We start from the raw sequence: 19,560 nt of genomic DNA, 5'->3' as shown, positions 1-19,560 counted from the left end.
GATCACGTGTTTTGTATTTGTAGGAACTAACAGCAGCTGGATATTCTGTTGGAGTGAAAGAACATTTATCGACTCAAAATAGTCAACCATGTATTGCATACCTAATGGTCAATCTCACATATTGCGGATTATATTTGTAATACTTCTTGGTAAGTACCTGATTAATGACTGAATGATAAAGTTCTACAGTAGCCATACGTATGGTTACTACTGAGCCATACGTATACTGTTTCCTGATGTCATCGATTTAGTCAAGTATTATCTGAACTTCAAGACGTGTTTACACTGCTGCTTTATTGTTGTTTTTCTTACTCAGTGTCACATGCATTTGCGGGTAAGATGAAGATTGTGGAGGAACCAAATACATTTGGGTAAGTGTTAATGTCAGCTCAGTTACCATATCTGCACCGCTCGTTGAATATACATTTTTTGCACTTTTTTTGTTCAGGCTCAACAATCCGTTGTTGGTTCAGGGAAGCAGGCTTCAGCCCAAGGCAACCCCATCCCCAGTATCAGGTAAAACCAATAACCTGATATCCGTTTTGAGCCAATCTTAATGGTCCTAGTTTGATGACCCTGGCATTCCCCCTCAAGGACCACCTCATCTACATACACTGGCAGGAAAGTGTTTCAGCTACATCGAGTCCACGCAAGTTCCTGTCATTACATACATTCTACCAATTTTCATTGATTACATAATAGATGTATATAAACCCTATAGTGTTCCCCGCTCTGCACAGGTATAAATATGAATTTTGTCCATTCCACAATATCACTCAACACGAGCAGTCATTCAGGTGGAATGCTTATAGTGGAATACTAGGGTGAGTACAGCTTGCACAGCCCAGTCCTATTTGTACTAGAGTTCCTTCTAACCACATCGACCATGCTGCCTTTGTCCTTCTCATTACTGAAGTATTTCCATTGACCTTCACCCCTGGTTCTCTTAACAGAATCTGGCAGGAGTGGGAAATTGTGAACAACACGTTTATGGCCATGTGGATGAGAGAAGGGGATGTATGTGGGAACCGAAATAGACAAACCAAGGTGGGTTCAGTGTTGTTTTGGTTCCTAGCCTGACCCAACATGCTACATAAAACACCAGAATTGAACCCTTTGAAATCTCCAGGTCATTCTTAGCTGTGGCGTAAGCAGCAAGCTTGCTCAGGTGTCGGAGCCCAGTACCTGTATTTACTCCCTGACGTTCGAGACCCCTCTAGTCTGCCACCCACATTCTCTGCTAGGTAAGTCGGCTAAAAGCTGGCCAAGTCTTCCTGCAAATTATACAATGTAAATGCTGAGCTCTGAAACTTGGTGTGTATGTGTGTTCAACAAGTGTACCCGGTCCTAAGTGAAGGGCTGCAGAAAGAATGGGATGAGGCTGAGCAGGCTCTGTATGAGGAACTAATCACTGAGCAGGTAACTATAGTATTACACCGTCCCGTCCGGGAACTCGTAAACATAAATGTGGCCAGACTACGCTCACACAATATTTGTTTTTCGGGGATCGTCTAAATACAGGAAGTAGCTCTCTAAGATGTACCCGTCTTCCTTTATTGGCAGGGGTACAATAATCTACTGAGAGATATTTTTGAGGATGCTGGTTTCCTGAAGAGCCAAAAGGTCAAGGTGAAACAGGAGGTCACAACCCCTTCAAATACTCAAAACTCCTTACAGAAATGCAACGAGGTAAAGTTCAGTAAGATTCAATTCCTTCATTAGTAAGCTGTCACTACTCGTCTAAGCTATACACATGGACTATTTGGAGAAAGTTCTAAAACAAGTTTTTCTGTAGGATTTACGCAAGCAGAGAGAAGAGATTCACAGACTACAGGCCCTCCTCACACAACATGATATCCCCCACCAACCAAACACAGGTGAACCTCATTTGCATGCCCAGATACATATCTCACTCCAACTTCTGTAGTCAAACGGTCTCAACATGAAATGTTGCCACTACCCTAGACTGTGTAATGCAAGCATGTTTTTCTCCCCCACTGTGTCTCTGTGTAATTCAGATGATGTGAAGGATCCAGTGAGTAAGGCTGTTGGGGACCATCTTAGAGGAGACATTGGCCTCATCACAGATGTGGTTTGAAGGAATGGTACACTACATCCATAACAGGGGGGGGGGGGGGAAATCTTGTAGCTGTCAGGTGACTCAAGTACCGAAGTCTGATGCCTAAAATACAGGTCGGTCCTAGAGTCCACCAGCCAACCGGTCCCATTGACTCCAGCCTTTTGCCTTGTGAGGTCTGCAACAGGCGCTTTGCTCTTAACCATCTGGACACTGAGATCTGTGGCAGGGTGAACAAACCAGCCAGACGTGGGGTCTACGACACCACCAAGCACCGCCTCGAGGGGACTGGCAAGGAGCGCCACAAACGAGAGATGGATAGCTCTGACAGACTACAATAGGTCATGTGTCTCCAGTGGAAATCCAACTGACATTAACAATGATGATTCAAGACCATTGCTGTTCAAATGAAACATTAGGCTTTATTGACCTAACTCTAAGACACACGGAAAAAGTATGACTGTGTGTCCATTAGTAAGGGTTATGCACATACGGATCCAATCAAAACAGCTGAAGGAGGACATGATGCAACGACACTCTCTTACATTGAAGTTCCCTTTACTTTTCATGTATGAAATTATTTGTCAAATGAAAACGATGTAATTAAACACTTGAGTAATGAGTCATTAACTGCTGCTTGGCCAATTATATGGATCCAATATGCTATAAGTACAATGAACTGTACAACTTTCATTTATTATAAAATGGATCTACAATTCATTTAGAAACAAAGAGCCCTTTTGTGATTCTGTTGTGCAAAAAGACCCACAGCACCAGACTGTTTATACCATAACATTTTAAGCTAACGGAGACTTGAATTTGAATGTCTGTGAATTTTTGGGTATATGCTGCAATATGTATCTCTAAACAGCAGAGGGCAGTATAATACATAGTATTCTTCCTTCTTAAGTAGTACAAAGTAGTGTATTTGAAAAACTGTCATTACCTGGGCAGAGTGAAAGATGTACAGGGTTTGCTCTTTTAGAGACACTTGACTATTGCTGTAGGCAAGCCTAGTCAAGCACAGATCTTTTCAAATGCTACTTGAATAAGTCGTTTTTTTTTTTTTACACAATGTTAATAGGTTACCTTGAATATAAGGAATGCTGATAGTTCTCTTTTTTTGCTTTGGTTTCTCACTCTGTCACCTATCAAACCCACCAACCTCCCTGCATCCCACTTACCCCTCATAACCAAAACACCCTCACTTCTACCTTTCAATCTCTTCCTCACTATCCCTCGCTTTCTCCCTCTCTTTTTTTACCCCCAATTAGTCCTTCCTCGCCTTTGCAAAGAACACACCTGATACATCATCCACCCCGACCCTCATATCCGGAGGCAGCGTGTACACCTCCAGCCTCACCAAGGTGTACCCACTGGCTGTAAGGCTGGCACACACTTGGGCTTCATCCAGGGGCACCACAGGGATCCTCACCCCTGGTCCCCCCAGGTAATAGCTCTCCCCCAGGGCCCCAATCAGGAGGAGGTGGCCTCCGGGTCGGAGCAGCCCCCCGATGTGGCCCAGAGCCTGGGTGAAGAAGGCCAGGTTGGGGCTGACACTCTCCAGGCAGAAGCAGGACACCAGGCAGTCGGCCCCGGAGGGGGGCAAGGCGGGGAGGGCGTCCAGGGAGAGGGGCCAGGGCCGGTGCACGTCGATGTGAAGGACGTCTGAGACGACGGTGCGCAGACGGGCAGCCTTCTCCATCCATGCCGAGGGGCTAGAGAGCAAAACGATGACATCATTTGATGGAGCCTACAGATACAGCTCCTCATACATATCTGATTGCCTGTCTCTGTGACGTTTGCCTTCAGGCACACACACAGAAGTCCAGCCCCCCGTCCCCTCACCCACCTCCGACCCTCCAGCTTGCAGACGTGCTGCAGGTACGGGGTCCAGTCCAGGCTGAAGCCTTCTTCGTTGTGCAGCCAGCGTCGCAGCTCCTGCCGGTTCACCTCCAGGAAGTCTGTGAGGAGGACCTTGCTGAACACTTCACAGCCACTCAGCACCTGGTAGATGGTGGGGCCTGAACCTACGTCCAGCAACACCTCGCCACTCACATCGCCTGGAGTAAGAGTGGGGAGGGAGACGAGAAGGAGAGGTTGCGAAGGAAAAAGAGCAAGATGTAAGAAGGAGACAGAGCAGGAAAGAGAGGGAGGTGAGAGATAAAAATACATGATGGCAAAGAAGTGTAAGTAACTAAGATTGGAACACAGAAGAGAGAATATGAATTCACACAGAACTAGGTCACTACTCACACACGTGCACACGAAAAGCATGTTACGTTGTCATTTTCTTCCTCCATAATCAAATCATGCTTGATTTCCATTCACATCAAGCACATACATCTCCCTACCTTCAGTGAAGGCTCTGTGTAGACATCCTAGTTTCCATGGAACGATGCTGTCTGGTCGCTCAAAGTCTGCCCGAGGTGATGTGTAGTTATACTGAAGATACGCAGCGGGATCAAACCCTTGGTAGAGAACTGCCATGGCTGCCACACCTTCTTCTCCCTCTTTCTCCTTGTCCATCCTTCTCTTTCTCCGGCTGGTTCTTTTTTGTTTGGGATATCTGTAGTCTCCAGTCAGTAGGTCACCAGGTGAGTGTGCTTCTGTCTTTTTGGTGCTGTTGAACTCAGAATTTATACTTGTGTGTGTGTGTATCAGACAAAGAGAGAGAGAGAGAGAGAGAGAGAGAGAGGGAAAGAAAGAGAGAGAGAGAGAGAGAGAGAGAGAGAGAGAGAGGGAAAGAGAGAGAGAAAGGGAAAGAGAGAGAGAGAGAGAGGGGGTGGGGGGGGTTGTCATTATGTGGGCATGTACCTTTTTGGTCTGTGTTTCTACCGAGAAGGAACAATGTGTGTTATGGTCTCCCTGCTTCAAGGCAATCAGGGTATTAATCTCTCTCTTTCTCTTACACACAAGAACATGCACACACTCTCCCTCTGTCTTTCCCTCTCTTTCTCTTCATGGGATGAGATAGCGATCCCCTTTTTGGGCTGTGGAACCACCTGATAGCATTAGGGCTGTCCACTTTCCCTGGCCCAAGGCTTTGATTTCATCATCGAGAGGGCTTCCTCAACCAGGAAACCTACTAATGGCCACCCACACAAATGCTTCCTGGCCTCTCTCCCACTTCTTTTACATCTTCTGCTATCTCCTCATCATAAAATAGGCCTTTCAAATGACAGTGTACTGCAGGTTTATTAAAGTCAACTGTAAGGCAGACATTTTGTTTAGTGTTTTGCTAAAAGGAGGTGGACAGGCAGCAATAGATTGATGTCATATAGAGCTGTTGTAATTGGTGGAAGGAGACTTTCTTAGTGTGAGTCAATACATGTTCTTTTCATATCGTATCTTAATGGTGCTACAGTTGACATGTCAATTAATCCACATAATGAGTCATCATCTAAAGACACAAACACACACGCACACGCACACACAAACACATGCACACACACACTCACAGAAATACATACAGACATCCACACACAAATATGTACACTCACATACATGCATGCGTACACACACATACACTCACATGCGCACACACCCTTTGTTTCAGCCTAGCATAATAAAAAGACAACAGCACATGGTACCAAGAGGGAAAAAATGCCACAAGCTTATTCAGTTAGTCTACTTAGCACCAGGGCTGGTGATGGCGACACACCCACACTTTCCCATCACCCAGGAATCCCCTGTGTAAAATGTCAGTCTAATCCCATTTAGAAGGCTTAGTTCAGAGATCAGACATGCAAGGTCAATTGTGTTTGTGTTTATTTGAAAAAGTGAGTGCCGATCTATTAGTTTCATTTGTGATTGAGTTATATTTGGTAACCAAAACAGAGAACGCTTTTAGGCCGTGGCAAATTGATTTGACTTCCATGCATCAAAGGAATTCAAAGCATAGTATCGCAACCTTTAGGTAAAAAAATGTGTGTTATTGAAATTGTATAATGAACCATGGTTGTCCCCCTGCTGTAATAGTTTACAGTGACTGTGCATCTCATACCAGCCTTCAGCCCAAAGACACCTCATTCAAGTGTCTGGCCTAGAATCTGGGCCTTGTTTAGATGTTGAGGGTCAGTGAGTTCACATCACTGGCACCCTCCTTTGCCCTTATGAACAGTCTGATTAAAGTGTGATATTTTCATCACTTGGGAAGAATTTGGAAAGTGTTGCCAGTAGTATTAATACCATGTTATTCATATTGAGGGAGCAGGGCTTTGGCCAAATGGGATTGTCTTTATCCCATCTTTGGGGATGTGTTGATGCAGACGAGATGAGGCTCTGGTGCCCAAAATAACCACAGCTTTAGTTTAATTTTGTTGGACAGTCCCTATATCTTAGTGTGTCCGACAATTGTCCTTGTGAATGAACTGAGGTGGGGGCTGGAAAATATAAATCATTTGTATTAAATGACATTTTTTCTAAATTCTTTGAGACAAAAGAAGTACTATTTACTCCTACATACATGATATACCTACTTAAGACTCTCCATCACACACATTTTTAGACTGTTATGGACAAAGTAGTACCCTAACCCTGAATACTTAATATTTCTTAAGCCTTTAAGCCTAGACCGATTGACAAACAGCTTCATTGTAAAGCTTTATTGTGGAAAACAACATCCCAGATACTTGAAATACACTTGAAATTCATCTGTGACATTAAACAATCTATACTCCTTGGGAACCATAATGTAACCAGTCAGCAAAACACATTTAGCTTTAGTATACTGAGCATTGTCAACATGCTGCTTTATCACTTTCAAAAATACAATACATTATTGAATATTCAAACATTTAAAATAATCAGCAACTTTAAAATATAATAATCAGTTTGCTGCTTAAATAGTTTTCTATGGAAAAATAAACCGCAAACAAACTTATTCTGTTTGACTTTATATTGTCAGTGTATAACGAATCTCTCCCCCCCCCCCCCCTCTCTCTCTCTCTCTCTCTCTCTCTCTCTCTCTCTCTCTCTCTGTTCACCCTCTCTCTCTCTTTTTTCTCTCTCTCTCTCTCTCTCTCTCTCTCTCTCTCTCTCTCTCTCTCTCTCTCTCTCTCTCTCTCTCTCACCCTCTCTGAGCTTCCAGAGCCAGCGCCCGTCCTAGGGACCTAGAGACTTTATTAAAGCCCACTTCAGTGGTCCCCAACGGGGGCAGATCTGCCACCCCCACTGTGGATCTCCTTGGCATGGTGGTACAGTGGACCTCCACCATGAAGCCCTTGGAAGCCCTCACCCCCAGGAGGGGTGGGGAGGTGGGCTGGGATCTGATGATCTGTGGGGCCCTCGGGGGCAGCTGTGGTTCCAGGACTCCATGGAGGATGGCCCCTGAGAGGCAGCGCTGCAGCAGCATGCGGGCCTCCCACTGTCTGGAGAGGGTCTGGTTACCATGGTACTGCACCTCAGTCACAGACTGTCTACGTGGTGAGAGAGAGAGAGATAAGTGGTGGTCTTGCCTTGTTTTAATTGTATTTTGTCGCTTCTTCTTTACCATGTAAAACTCCAGTTTACATTGTCAAACTATACTGTGTCGATAACATTGTATTTTATTGAACGTTATTCAATGAGCTATGAATAGCTGTGTGGTGATGTATGGACCGAAGAGCATCACTGGAAGGAACATTTGATTAATCTGTGAAATGAGAAACCCTCATCAGATCGAAAAACAAAGCGATGAAACCACAGCAAATTCACAGCAGGAATGTTCAAAACATCAAGTGAGGCCATGCATACAGAATCAGTAATGCCGTACGTGTGTGTGTGTGTGTGTGTACAGCTGGCACTGCCACCCACCTGTCCCACGGGCGAGGGATGAGGCAGACGCTGTGCCAGTGGGCGTTATAGGTCTGTCCCTTCTGCCAGTCCTCCTCCTGAACACTGCTGTCCAGTGCCAGTGCCCTCACACTGCCCACTCGCCCCCCCGGCACCACCAGGCTCCTCATCCTCCTGGGTGTGTCTGAGTAGGCGCTCGTCTGGGAGGGAGTGGCTCTCTCTTCTGGGTCCGGTGATTTGGGCAGGGTATCTGTCAATCAGTCCATTCCTTGGTCCACTTCCTGGTCGGGCAGATAGCTGACGGGCTGTCAGTTTAGGGGTACTGCAGAGTGAGTGATCGGCAGTGGTCACGGCTCGTACCTGTGCCTCTGCCCCAAGGCTGGTTCTGTGTGCTTCGGTAAGTGCTCTCTGTTCCTATGTCGGGGATCAGATTTATGAATGTGGTCTAAGCCAGCTGTTCTCCCTCTGTGTCCAGGGGGTGGACTGAAGCGGGTCACAGAATGGTGATGTGTCGCTTTGTGACTTTGTTGTGTGCAACTGGGCTTATATAGCCTATTCATGGGCTATTTTAGAACGTTTTTCTTGTAGGCCTGATTGTGATGACACTCGACACCAATCGTCTGCCTGGCACTCACAGTGGAGAGAGATAATGAGAGACAGATGACGGGAAGGATTATTTTACACACAGACACACACGTACACTCGCACACGCACACGCACACACACAAGCTCACACACACACGTTAAAAAAACACACACACATAAAGTACAGATAACAACTTGCAAAGCACTCAGTTGCTAACCCTACCAGCATAACATGTTTGGTCATGACACCCACAACCCATACATTAACTTTACACGTGGCAATTGATTGAAATACCCGACAACCATCACATGAATATAAGCACTCTTTATCGAAATTATACACTGTTGTTTGGTCCCCACAAAGTTTTTTACATGTTAAAAAATACCTACAGACAAATGTGGTCTACTTTCAAATTCACATTCGGCAAACAAACATTTTTACTCTTATGAACTTGCCTGGATTAACTTTTTACAATTTGTCAAAGCTAAAATGAAGGTTTTCTAATAACGGTGCCTGGAATTGATTTGTAAGACTGTCAGTGATTCTGAAGTGGGGATATCAACCAGCTCCTTGAGAGTGCTGGGCAGTGGTGTGTGTTGATGGAAAGAGTAGGCTTATGAGTGAGTCTGAACCTCAAAAGTTTCCAGTGGGCAGCAATCATCTCTAAGTGCCATTACACAAGAACAGGTCAAAGTTCAACCTGTAGCATGAAGAGGATGTACATTGGTTTGTAAATGGATGACCCTTACGGGAGAATCAAGCTAAACTGATGATTTGGTCATTTGAAAACCAATATTAAAACAAACAAATAATAATCTCCACGCTACCCCTATGAAAAAAGCACATCACATGAAGAAGAGCTACCGTTTGAGGGATTTGTGGTAAGTTAAAGAAGACATATAGTCAGAAGAAGGAGATACAGAGTTGTATCCAACAGAGTGCACACAGACACACACACACACACATCCTGTTACCATATTAAGAGATCCAGGTAGAGTCAGGTTTCCCTAGGGACAGATGAAGAGATAAGGAGGCAGAGGAGGGACAGAGCGAAGATAAGGAGTGAACAGACATGAAGAGTGTGGCAGATACTGGTTGAAAGAGAGAGAACAGATAAGTTGTTGACCTATATATAGAACTGGCTGAGAGACAATGAAACCGACAAGAAGTGTGATGAACTGGTTGCTAGGTTTAGTTTCTTTTCCTTAAACAAAATGACTGATGATGGTTGAAGTCTGACTGAAAATTGAGTATGTGACGTGCAGAAAGGACATAAGACTTCACAACAACAAACACATAAGCACTCCAAAACGATCCTACGCCAAATATTTATAGTTTTATATTACAGCACACACAGGTTCCTATCTTTATAGTTGTATTATATTATATAATAAGACAAATACATTATTCCAATATATAAGTAATGAATTTTTAAGTTGCAAGTGTTTCCTGAAGATGTGGTACTACATGACAATCTGGGCACAAATAGGAAGAAAAGTAGCCTTGGTGAGATTTATACGTTCATTAGGATTTTCATCTGATTGTTTTAAGGTAAAAGTGGATAGAGTGTTTGCATTACGTGGTCAAGGTCAATTACTTTCTTTTTTTGGTTTTTAATATTTTATCTGGCCACTAGATGTCAGTTTAAGACTGTGGCATACAGTGCGAAAACATGGTGTGTAGAGCATTCAGGTTTATGATGTCTAGTTGAATGAGTTTGTGAGAGTTACGCTGCTCGCTGTTTATAAAGATTTCATGTGAACTTCCCACTATCCATTACCCACTCTGGCCCACACTTCATCCCAAAAGCTGTTTTGTCTATTTTAAACTGTAAATATACTTTAAATATAATGTGTTAAACTGCACTTTCAAATATATTCAGATAGAACTGTGTTCCCATGAGCACATAGGGTCCAGACCACTCACTATACATCCTAACAACAGACATACAAATGAATCATAATAAATGAATAATATAGTAATTTTATTAGCAATGAACACAAGAAGTATCTACTTTTTTTTTATAAATGATTTGACAAAATGATCACTCATATAGACCCATGCACATTCTGCTACATGCTGACAGCACACAGGGCATGCATGGTGTCCTCAGTCACCTTCATCAATACTTCAAAACAGATTCTTCATACCAAGACAGGCTCACAAACCTTTGACACAATAATCAGTGTTGCAACAAAGTGGCCAATTTGGCCTGCTGGACATTATATCCCATGATGCAGCAGCCTGGGCCAAGATGGATCCACACATGCTTATACACTGACCTTCTAGAGTTATCTCTCTGATGAAATTCCCTGTATTTTGTTACACACGCACACACGTACCAGCACACACGAACATACATCTCTCATCTTACTTTAAATTGGTTAGTAACAATAAAAAATACTTGAATCAACCTTAACCATTCCCTGTTCTCACAGCACACATCGCTCTGTCATTCTCCCTTCCCCTCCCCTCCATCATCCTCCTCCTCTTCCTCCTCATCTCCATGATGGTCTCTCCGGGGGTTGACAGGATGGGATCTTCTCTCGGAATTGACTTCTGATCCCAAGAGCCTTGTTGATTGGTTCTCCACAGACTCCGTATCTGTCTGGGATTCTAAGGAAAAACCAAAATGTACGTTCCCAGGTTAAACGTTGCAGCGTTTGTTCAGGATATTATTAGCAGTGGGTTACGTGGGAGAGGGTGTGAGAAGCAGAGAGGCAGAGAAGTCGGTTCGATTGTCTCTTGTGTTGTCATCGTTGGGGCAGGTGTGTGTGCGAGCGCGTCACCTGTGTCTGTGCTTGGGAACAACTCCTGATTCTCCTCACTGTCCTCGTCTTCAGAGGAGGGGTCCTCTCTGTCTACCGACCCCAGAGTCTCCATATGGGCCTGGGTCATCCTCTGTACAGCTGTGCCAACACATATACACACACGGACATGCACACACACACACACGTGCACACACAGACACGTGCACACATGCACGCACGCGCACAAAAACAACGAGGAGAATGTTTGAGCACAGCTGTGGCAACAGTTTTTGCAACATTTGGTGTCTTAAAATCAAGTGCACATTCCAATGGCCAGCCTGCCTACTCACAGGAAAGAACAATGTGACCCTCAGGTCTGTAAAGTTCAAATATCAAGTTTGTTTTTCCATTTCCATCTCCTGTACTTATCATCACTTTTCAACTACGTCCCGCCGTCTATTGCAAAATAGTGCTGAAACATTCATTCCAACATACACACACACATGCACTTGCTGTACACACATTCAAGATGGTTCAACGTGAAGCATGCTGTTGTTTAATTTAGAACACTAATTTGAGTAATGTTTCTGTGAAAATATATACTAGGTGGGCAGAATTACTATATAACTAACTTCAGGATGTCCTGTATGTGCAACAACAGTCAGAACATTCATTTATGTGTCTGTGAATTGGTGTGTGGGTGTGTGCATGTGTGTGTGACAAGTCTGTATTACAGCTGTGTACCCCGTCCTCTAATCTAGGATGATCCAGAAGAACGCAGACTCACAGCTGTCTCTGCCCTTAATCTCACAACACCCTCACGTTAACACACAGAACACAAGCACACACACACACACATATACATGCCCCATTCCCGCCCACACAAACACCTTGCGTAGAGATTTAGACTTTCCATTAAAAATCTACTCTGTCAAAAAGGATGGTGGCCACATGGGCAAGCAGACACAACAAGTGGAGGGCTTTTAAATTGCTTCTGCATTATGTAACACACACAAGTACGAGCACAAACACACACACATAGACACGCACGCGTCCACACCAATAAAACCACACACATAAACACATACAATTACACACCCACACATAATCACGCACACAAACACTGTGGCACACAGTTGATGTACCTTTGAGTGATGGTGGTTGATACACTGTGGCATTGACTCTCTTTGTTTTGAGGACACCATGTTCCCACTGTCCAAACAAAGAAAATACACTTCAAACTTGGGCACATCATGAAAAGAGAACAGCTTAACCCTTCGTTTGGAACCAGCCCATGATGGTACCTACCTGGTGTGTGGGATTATCATCTTCAGGAGATGCATGGTCTGTCAGTCTGAACAACGTAGCAGGGGTTGGTCTCCTCCGTCGAATCTAAATGAAAGACTGGGTTAAGATCTTTACCTAGATAGGTTGTGGTTATGTCCCCCAATTTGAGGCCATCACATTTGACAGGTTCCATGTTTTGAACAGCTAAACCAACTGTTTCAACTGTTTTGCACTTTCCCCCAGTTTTTTATGTGGCAAACTAAACTGGACCAAATCCTTGTTTACACAGCTGAAAAACAGGTTACATAAAAAAATAAAAATAGAATATAAATATTTTCTTTCGGTAAAGAAACAACATTTCAGAATTATTTGACAGTGCACAGACAGGAGAAATGTTGTTTAATTTGATCAACACAGTTTTTTCCCCCAAATAGTTTTCCCAAATCCTGCTCACTAGTGTATACAACCCACCGTAATAATACACTATACAAAATACACATTATCTGTGTATCAAACTCAGACCAACCGTAAAACAGTAGTTGGATGAAAACATAAGGTCACATAACAATACAACAACAGCAAATTATTTGGAACCCAAATAATCCCAAAAGCTAGATTACATCATGACTATAATGGCTTCCTGGTTTAAAAGTATGTCAGGATAGGGATAGCTGGATTATAATATTTTCCATTTTGCTCCATTTCCTTCTCTTTAGTAGTCTGACTGTGGTAATCTTGTGCTCTTTTCACCCCTGTCTAATCCTGGCTGTTCCTTCCCCATCCAATGGACTTCCAGTTCCTTTAAAATCCTCTTTTGGAATTTTAGATTTGTGCTCCTTTCCTAACCTTTGCTATGGTTTGCCTGTTGAGCGGAGATGCTAGCAGGATGGTGTTTCAGAGGAGGGTAGACTGGACAGCGGGGTCTTTGGTTATTTGAAATGCTGTGTTATAGGTCATTCACACACACACACACATTTCTCAAGAAGACCAATATCATGTCATGAGCAGACATGAGCTCATCTCCCTGACCTGTGGGGGCTCCAGGTGAGCAGATGAAGCTGCATATGAGTGTGCCCTTCCCTGAGGAGGGAGATGGAGGAGGAAGGAGTGGGAGGATGGCCAGGGCTGGAAGGCACCACTTGAAATTCCACTCCACCCCCTCACATTCAGTTTTCACGTTTATAGTTGTGGTAGATCTTTGACCGAAGATAGAGGGGCTCAAACACTAACCCTCAGGTTTGTGGGGATGAGATAATGTTAATGGATCATGTGGATTGTGGGGTTCTCATCTGCTCGTCTCATCCCTTCATTTACAGGTCCAGGAACGTTCTAGAGTGTTTCTGTCTTTGAACGGTAGCACAGGTCATATACTTCCTAGTCAATGTTATTTTATACTTTGAAAGAGTAGAAACTTTTGAATTTGGTATAATTCAGTGGTAAAGCATTACATGTTAATGACATCAGTCATATACAGCAAATGTCCAGTACAGATGGGAAGTACTGTAGTAATATTAACCCAGGGTTGCTCCATTTTGATCCTTTCCAGAAAAAAAGGTTATCTCCTCATCCACATCTCCAAGGCAACCATGACTTACACACATGGGTTGATGATTTACCCTGTACTATTCCACTTTTAAAGGAATGCCTTCCACATATCCATACAACTGCTCCACACAGTGACACGTGGCAAACCACAAATAAGGTTATAATATTGTCCACAAAGGCTGTGTGTGCTGTAATGCAACAATCTCAATTGAATTTTCAATTTTCAATTTCAAAAAACGTTGAATTGAAGAATGCAGTCAGACAAGGTTAGTTTCAGATCGCAAGCATACTGTCGAGGGCATGGCATTGCAGGTGATGGAAGCAGCTTGACTTCATTTTAACCTGCTCACCACCCTGCCTGTCTGACCGATGGCGGTGGCTCATCAATCATTTGAAGTGGGAAGGCGGGTGGATCTGGGCAGACCAGATTAGTTTAACCCGTGAGTCACAGAAGGGGACTGTGTGTGTGTGTGTGTGTGTGTGTGTGTGTGTGTTGGACAAGAGCCCACATTAGAGCAGATTAAACTTTGATCCTGATTCAAGTGATGAGGAACGGGCACGCGGCAGGTCAGGGAACACTGGCTCCGACCAAAACAAACAGTCAACATCTGGGGACCTGAGGGTAAATCACTACCATGGTAAACAGCCACTGTGGAAGATGCTGGCTGCGGTCAGCTGGCTGGCTCATAGGTAGTGGGGCTGGTAAGTAAATACAGTGGTAAACTGTACAATAGCTTTTCCATGAAGTAATGAATAAGCAGAGCTCTGTTGTGATCAGTTCCTGCTGTGTGCTGTCTTCCACTCGAAGACCCAGTGCTCTTCACAGCATACTGAAGCCCTAAGGATACATTCATCAAATTGATTGGGAGATTAAGGTGTGTGAAGTTGATTTCTTCTGTTATTAGTAAAGTACTTGCTGAAGTATAATAGGGAATTAATCATGGCTGCCTTTTGAAACATGAATTATTGTCTAAACGAATGCCTTGGGAACAGTTTCAAAAGAGTGTAACTCCTTTTCCAGTGTGAAAAGAAGGTAGAACACAGTGCTAACTCAATAAGCACATTTGTTTTTCTGCACATGATTTAATTTCATTTTAGTTATGTAAATAAACATGAACTTTCATGCGTTGCTTAACGGTCTATAGGGAAAAGTGAAAACATGAACACGATTTAGAATTAGCAGTGTGATAAAATGTTCCTCTAACGCAGACAAACAGCTCCTCATTTGCATATTGGAGTACTGATGAAGATAATGTGTGAAGATGATAACATGGAGGAAAAAACAGCACGGCCTTAAAAACATTCACAGTTTCCACACATTCCTTTCATTACCGGTCAAACCCTTAGAAGAAACATATAGACTGTAGGATCCATGCCTCCCGTGCTTTCCAGAAATAATCAAATCTCTTTGCGCCCCCCGACCTTAAGCAAAGTTGAAAGGTATCTGTCCAGGACATGCATGGTTTGGAAAAGTCCTTTGGAGGAACATGATCCAGGCAACATTCTTGGAACAATGCTAACTCCTATGTTAAACGCAAAGGTCATGATCTGGTTCCCTCATCATACATGAACCAATCACGGTGCACACAGCCCTGCCTTTGTCTTGCTGCAACCTGGCTGAAGTGTATGGCTTTCGGCAAGGGCTTCAGCCATGAGCAGAGTCTGCTCCACAAGCTGCTTCACTTGCATGACATTGTATGCATACTGTGTGTACTGTACTGTATGTCAATAAGGCGAACAAAAGTGTAAAAAAGGAAATCGTTTTTTTGTTCTCGTTCGCAACAAGTAGATGACCCTTGTTGAATGCATACATATTCATCCTATCCCCCGACTCCTGTCTTGCACCCGTTGTGGTTGCCTAGCCCCGAGGCCTGTGTGAGCTTCAAGTGTTTACAGAGCCAGCCATGCTCCCTGGGCGGCCGAGAGCTGTGGGCGCCTCTCACTGTGGAGTGGCTCTCATCGCTGCAGGGACGCACATGAACACGTGTAGTCACACTGCAGCCATTCACACGCTGTGTGGTTAAATATGCAAGTCCAATTTGTTGAGAAATGCAAATGGGAATAATTGAGTGTTTGCTGTTTACGACTATACTTCCGCTAACTTTTGTGTGACATAGAAACCGATTTATTTCCAAGTAAAATCCCATTAACTTGGTGGTCCATACTGTGTTTTTATATACTTGTACAAGTAAAGTAATATTCCTCTAAATCAAATAGAAGCTAAACGCGTTTAGCGACTCCATATGAATTATTCACAATAAGATGTGAATTAGATTTCAGCTCATTCAATCCAGGGGATGGAGGAAAATTAATTTGTAAAGTGACCATTGCTTTTATGAGGGGATTACTGGCAATGTCGATTGAGTGTTATTGGTTTGGTAAATGTATACTGTACACAGAAATATGCAATCTTTACAGATGGATCTTAATTTTGTTCCACAGTTTCAAGACCTGAGAATGAGTTCACCAGGAGATTTGAGATTTAGTCTTTTTTTTTTTTTTTTGTCATTTTGCAGATGCAGGAGATCTGATTTCCTTTTGAAACATTAAAATATAATAAATAATGTAATAATTTAGCAATTTACGCCTTTATCCGAAGTGACATCTTCATCTGCAATCAAATGCTCTACCACTAAGCTATCACCCAACCCCACATATACTTTAATTTAAACCTATTAATTAAGGCAATTCCATCTGATTCTAGTCCCTCTTATTGATGGCCGGTGACAGAAAATCAAATAAAAAACATTAAAAAATCTAACAGATTGTTTTGATGAGGTTAGAGTCATGCTATATTAATATAAATTATTTTTGGAATATCTCACTTGTAATGCTTCTTTACAGTTCTAGTTTGTGTGGACATGGCTTCTACATCAATTCAAACGTTATAATAGTTCTCTTCCTGTTTCTCCATTCCCTTCTCCTCTCTATCACCTTACCTGCCCTTGAAGACACAGTTAATCACACCTACAGTCTCTCCTTTCTGTCTCCATTCCCTCTCTCCTTCTCTTCTTCCCACCCTCCCTAGACCCCAATCTCATTTCTATGCTAATGAGGTTTGGCAGTGTTGTTGTTTATGCCGTGTGCCGTCCCCTGCTGGCCCTCACGTGCCCACAGCACGCAGCAACTGAAGGATGGGTGGTCTGCACCGCAGACTGCTCCCCATTGAAATTCACGTGGAGTCCTTCCCATACGTCCATGTCCAATAACAGAGAACACTATGAGACTCAATGTCTGACTCGGTCTCCTTCGTGCGTCATTCTGAGGAGAAGGAAGACCCCCGCCCTTGACCCGTTTCTGCAGCGCTACAGAGGACCCCATTCATGTGGTAATGTTCCTGCCTCCCTACACCTCAAAGTGCCCTTGACAACTAACAACAACTTGGCAGACTCCAAATAAGCTGCTCGACTCCAAAAATATATTGTCAGACATGAGAGGTGAGTGAAAGGTCCCAGAGGCAGAGGTGGGGGGTTGGGAGGTGTGGAGGGAGGGGCCTGGAGCACAAGAACCACAGCCAGTTGTTTGGTAAGACCCTGGCACTGTCAACAGCAGACGCAGGGAGAAAGTAGAAAAGCAGTCAATATGAGCCCTTGCTACATTCCGGGGGTTAGCAGATAAACCCAACATCCATGGTCACTTCTTTCAGCTGTATTTCAATTCCTGACATGGCACCTAGTTAGTCATGGATGCTCTGTTCCCCTGGTGGACTCTCCCTGACTCTGCCTCCTCTTCCCTGTGAACATCTGGGTCCAGATTAGTCAGGAGATGAGAAGCAGCAGTGGTTCTGTGATTAAGACGGGCACGAGGGTGGCCGAGGAGAGTTGAGGTGGATGTGAGGACCTCTCATCCCTTGACTGCCTGCAGTTCCAGACATAATAGCCTACACTGATTAAAAAAGGACTCTAACGTCTGTCAGTGATATCATTTCTTAGTACTGCTTTGCCTATTGAAGGGCAAATGTGGCTTTTTCTTGTCGGAATTCCTCCTCTCTAATCTATTATCTGGCATTGTCGGGCTGGTCTCACACTCAGAGAAGGAAAAATCACCTCTCAATTAACACACGGGATGATCTTTCACTCGTACACATAATCTCATTGTGGTTTGATCAAAAATTATCTCGGGTCCCCCAGGTGCGTGTTTCCTCCTCCTTCCCCCCATTTAGCTGTCCTTTCTCTTGGTGTTATTCTCGCTCTCTTCTCCTGTCTGGTATATTTGCTGGGGCAAAGAGTTGCCTCATCACTTTCAGGGTACTCTTGCTGAACTTGCATGGCTCAGTTTAAAACCCTTCACCAACCCCATCCTCCAGCCCAGCGGAAATTTTGCACACAATGAAAACACAAGCCCTGCTCCCTAAGTTACATAACTAGCTGGCTGGCACTGTGACGGTGTGATAGAGTGTTTGGGCATTTCTGGATAGTCTTCATGACCATTACTCCTAACGCTGCAGGTTGGGCTCTTGTTTTTTCACGATGCCAAGTTGTAGAGAGGGAACACGTACTTGAAGTCCACTCTACACTGTATGTTGGCCTCTTGTCTTTCTCTCATGCAAGCAACTTGCTCAAGAGCTTTCGCCCAAATGCCCTTTACGGGAGATCCCTTTATAGTGAAGCGCCCTAGGTGTGAAACAGGCAAACTTGAGCATGCGCGTATACACAAACACACACACTCACCATCTCCACCTGCTGCGGGTCCAGCTGGGTCGGTACGGCAGACGGTACGGAGAACTGGATCCTCCTGCTGTCCTTCGCTGCCTCTCTGTCCATCTCTGCAGGGAGCAGGGGGTCCATGGAGCTACTTCTGCGGCCAACTCACAGATGGCCGGGGGAAAGAAAGAAAAAAAAACAGGAAAACCTTTTGGATGGGTACTTAGAAGTCCACTGATAATTCTCCTTCCTGGAGAACTGGAGGTTAAGACTGCAAGTTGAGGGGTGCTCTTGTGACAAGAGGGTTCCCTTCAGTGTTCCTCCTCCTCCTGCGCTCCTGGAACACTGGGCTTTTGAGCTGAGATGTGACGGGTTCCTGTATCCTTCTTTCTTGCTCTTTATTCGTCAGACTGTCAGCCCGGTGCACTGTGCCGTGAGTGGCTCAGCGAATTGACTCTGCTCCCTCTCTCTCTTTTCTCTCTCTCTCTCTCTCTCTCTCTCTCTCTCTCTCTCTCTCTCTCTCTCTCTCTCTCTCTCTCTCTCTTTCTCTCTCTCTCTATCTCTCTCTCTCTCTCTCTCTCTCTCTCTCTCTCTCTCTCTCTCTCTCTCTCTCTCTCTCTCTCTCTCTCTCTTTCTCTCTCTCTCTCACTCTCTCTCCCTCTCTCCTGCGCTCCTCTACTCTCCCTAGCTCTCGATCACTCTCCCTCGTTCTAAACCTGTGCCGCGTGAGTGAAGGAGGGATGGCCTCTACTACCTCAGTGGGAGGGATGGTGGGAGGGATGAATGAGGGAATGTTGGAGGAGGAATGTGTGCGTGTGTGTGTGTGCGTGTGTGTGAGAGCGATAGGGTGGAGGGGATTCGGGGGGGTAGGAAGGCTACAAGTGCTCGATGCTAAGC

General features: G+C 44.3%; 3 protein-coding genes across 3 annotated transcripts; 1 reads left to right on the top strand and 2 right to left on the bottom strand.

Annotated features, from left to right (window-relative positions):
• The first annotated feature begins 4 nt into the window (after window positions 1-4).
• gnptg (N-acetylglucosamine-1-phosphate transferase subunit gamma) lies at window positions 5-2,711 on the top strand. Its single transcript, XM_047033105.1, has 11 exons — window positions 5-149; window positions 317-371; window positions 449-516; window positions 595-649; window positions 741-824; window positions 954-1,047; window positions 1,130-1,244; window positions 1,337-1,419; window positions 1,564-1,689; window positions 1,796-1,877; window positions 2,019-2,711. The coding sequence occupies exons 1-11, from the start codon at window positions 89-91 to the stop codon at window positions 2,096-2,098; spliced, it is 903 nt and encodes a 300-aa protein (XP_046889061.1). The 5' UTR covers window positions 5-88; the 3' UTR covers window positions 2,099-2,711.
• Window positions 2,712-3,253: 542 nt separating this feature from the next.
• Window positions 3,254-4,673, bottom strand: LOC124476098 (phenylethanolamine N-methyltransferase). The gene is made up of 3 exons (XM_047033108.1): window positions 4,432-4,673; window positions 3,930-4,140; window positions 3,254-3,795 (listed from the first exon to the last, which is right to left on the bottom strand). Exons 1-3 carry the CDS (start codon window positions 4,604-4,606, stop codon window positions 3,348-3,350), a joined length of 834 nt encoding a protein of 277 aa, XP_046889064.1. The 5' UTR covers window positions 4,607-4,673; the 3' UTR covers window positions 3,254-3,347.
• Window positions 4,674-10,406: 5,733 nt separating this feature from the next.
• On the bottom strand, window positions 10,407-19,152 carry LOC124476112 (protein phosphatase 1 regulatory subunit 1B-like). The gene is made up of 5 exons (XM_047033124.1): window positions 18,691-19,152; window positions 12,497-12,580; window positions 12,334-12,400; window positions 11,228-11,347; window positions 10,407-11,054 (listed from the first exon to the last, which is right to left on the bottom strand). The coding sequence occupies exons 1-5, from the start codon at window positions 18,805-18,807 to the stop codon at window positions 10,891-10,893; spliced, it is 552 nt and encodes a 183-aa protein (XP_046889080.1). The 5' UTR covers window positions 18,808-19,152; the 3' UTR covers window positions 10,407-10,890.
• Window positions 19,153-19,560: the final 408 nt, after the last annotated feature.

Source organism: Hypomesus transpacificus, chromosome 13 (assembly GCF_021917145.1).
Source record: "Hypomesus transpacificus isolate Combined female chromosome 13, fHypTra1, whole genome shotgun sequence".
Lineage (NCBI taxonomy): Eukaryota > Metazoa > Chordata > Actinopteri > Osmeriformes > Osmeridae > Hypomesus > Hypomesus transpacificus.
Note: the sequence above shows the minus strand (reverse complement) of the source record. Positions and strands in the feature narration are given on the sequence as shown.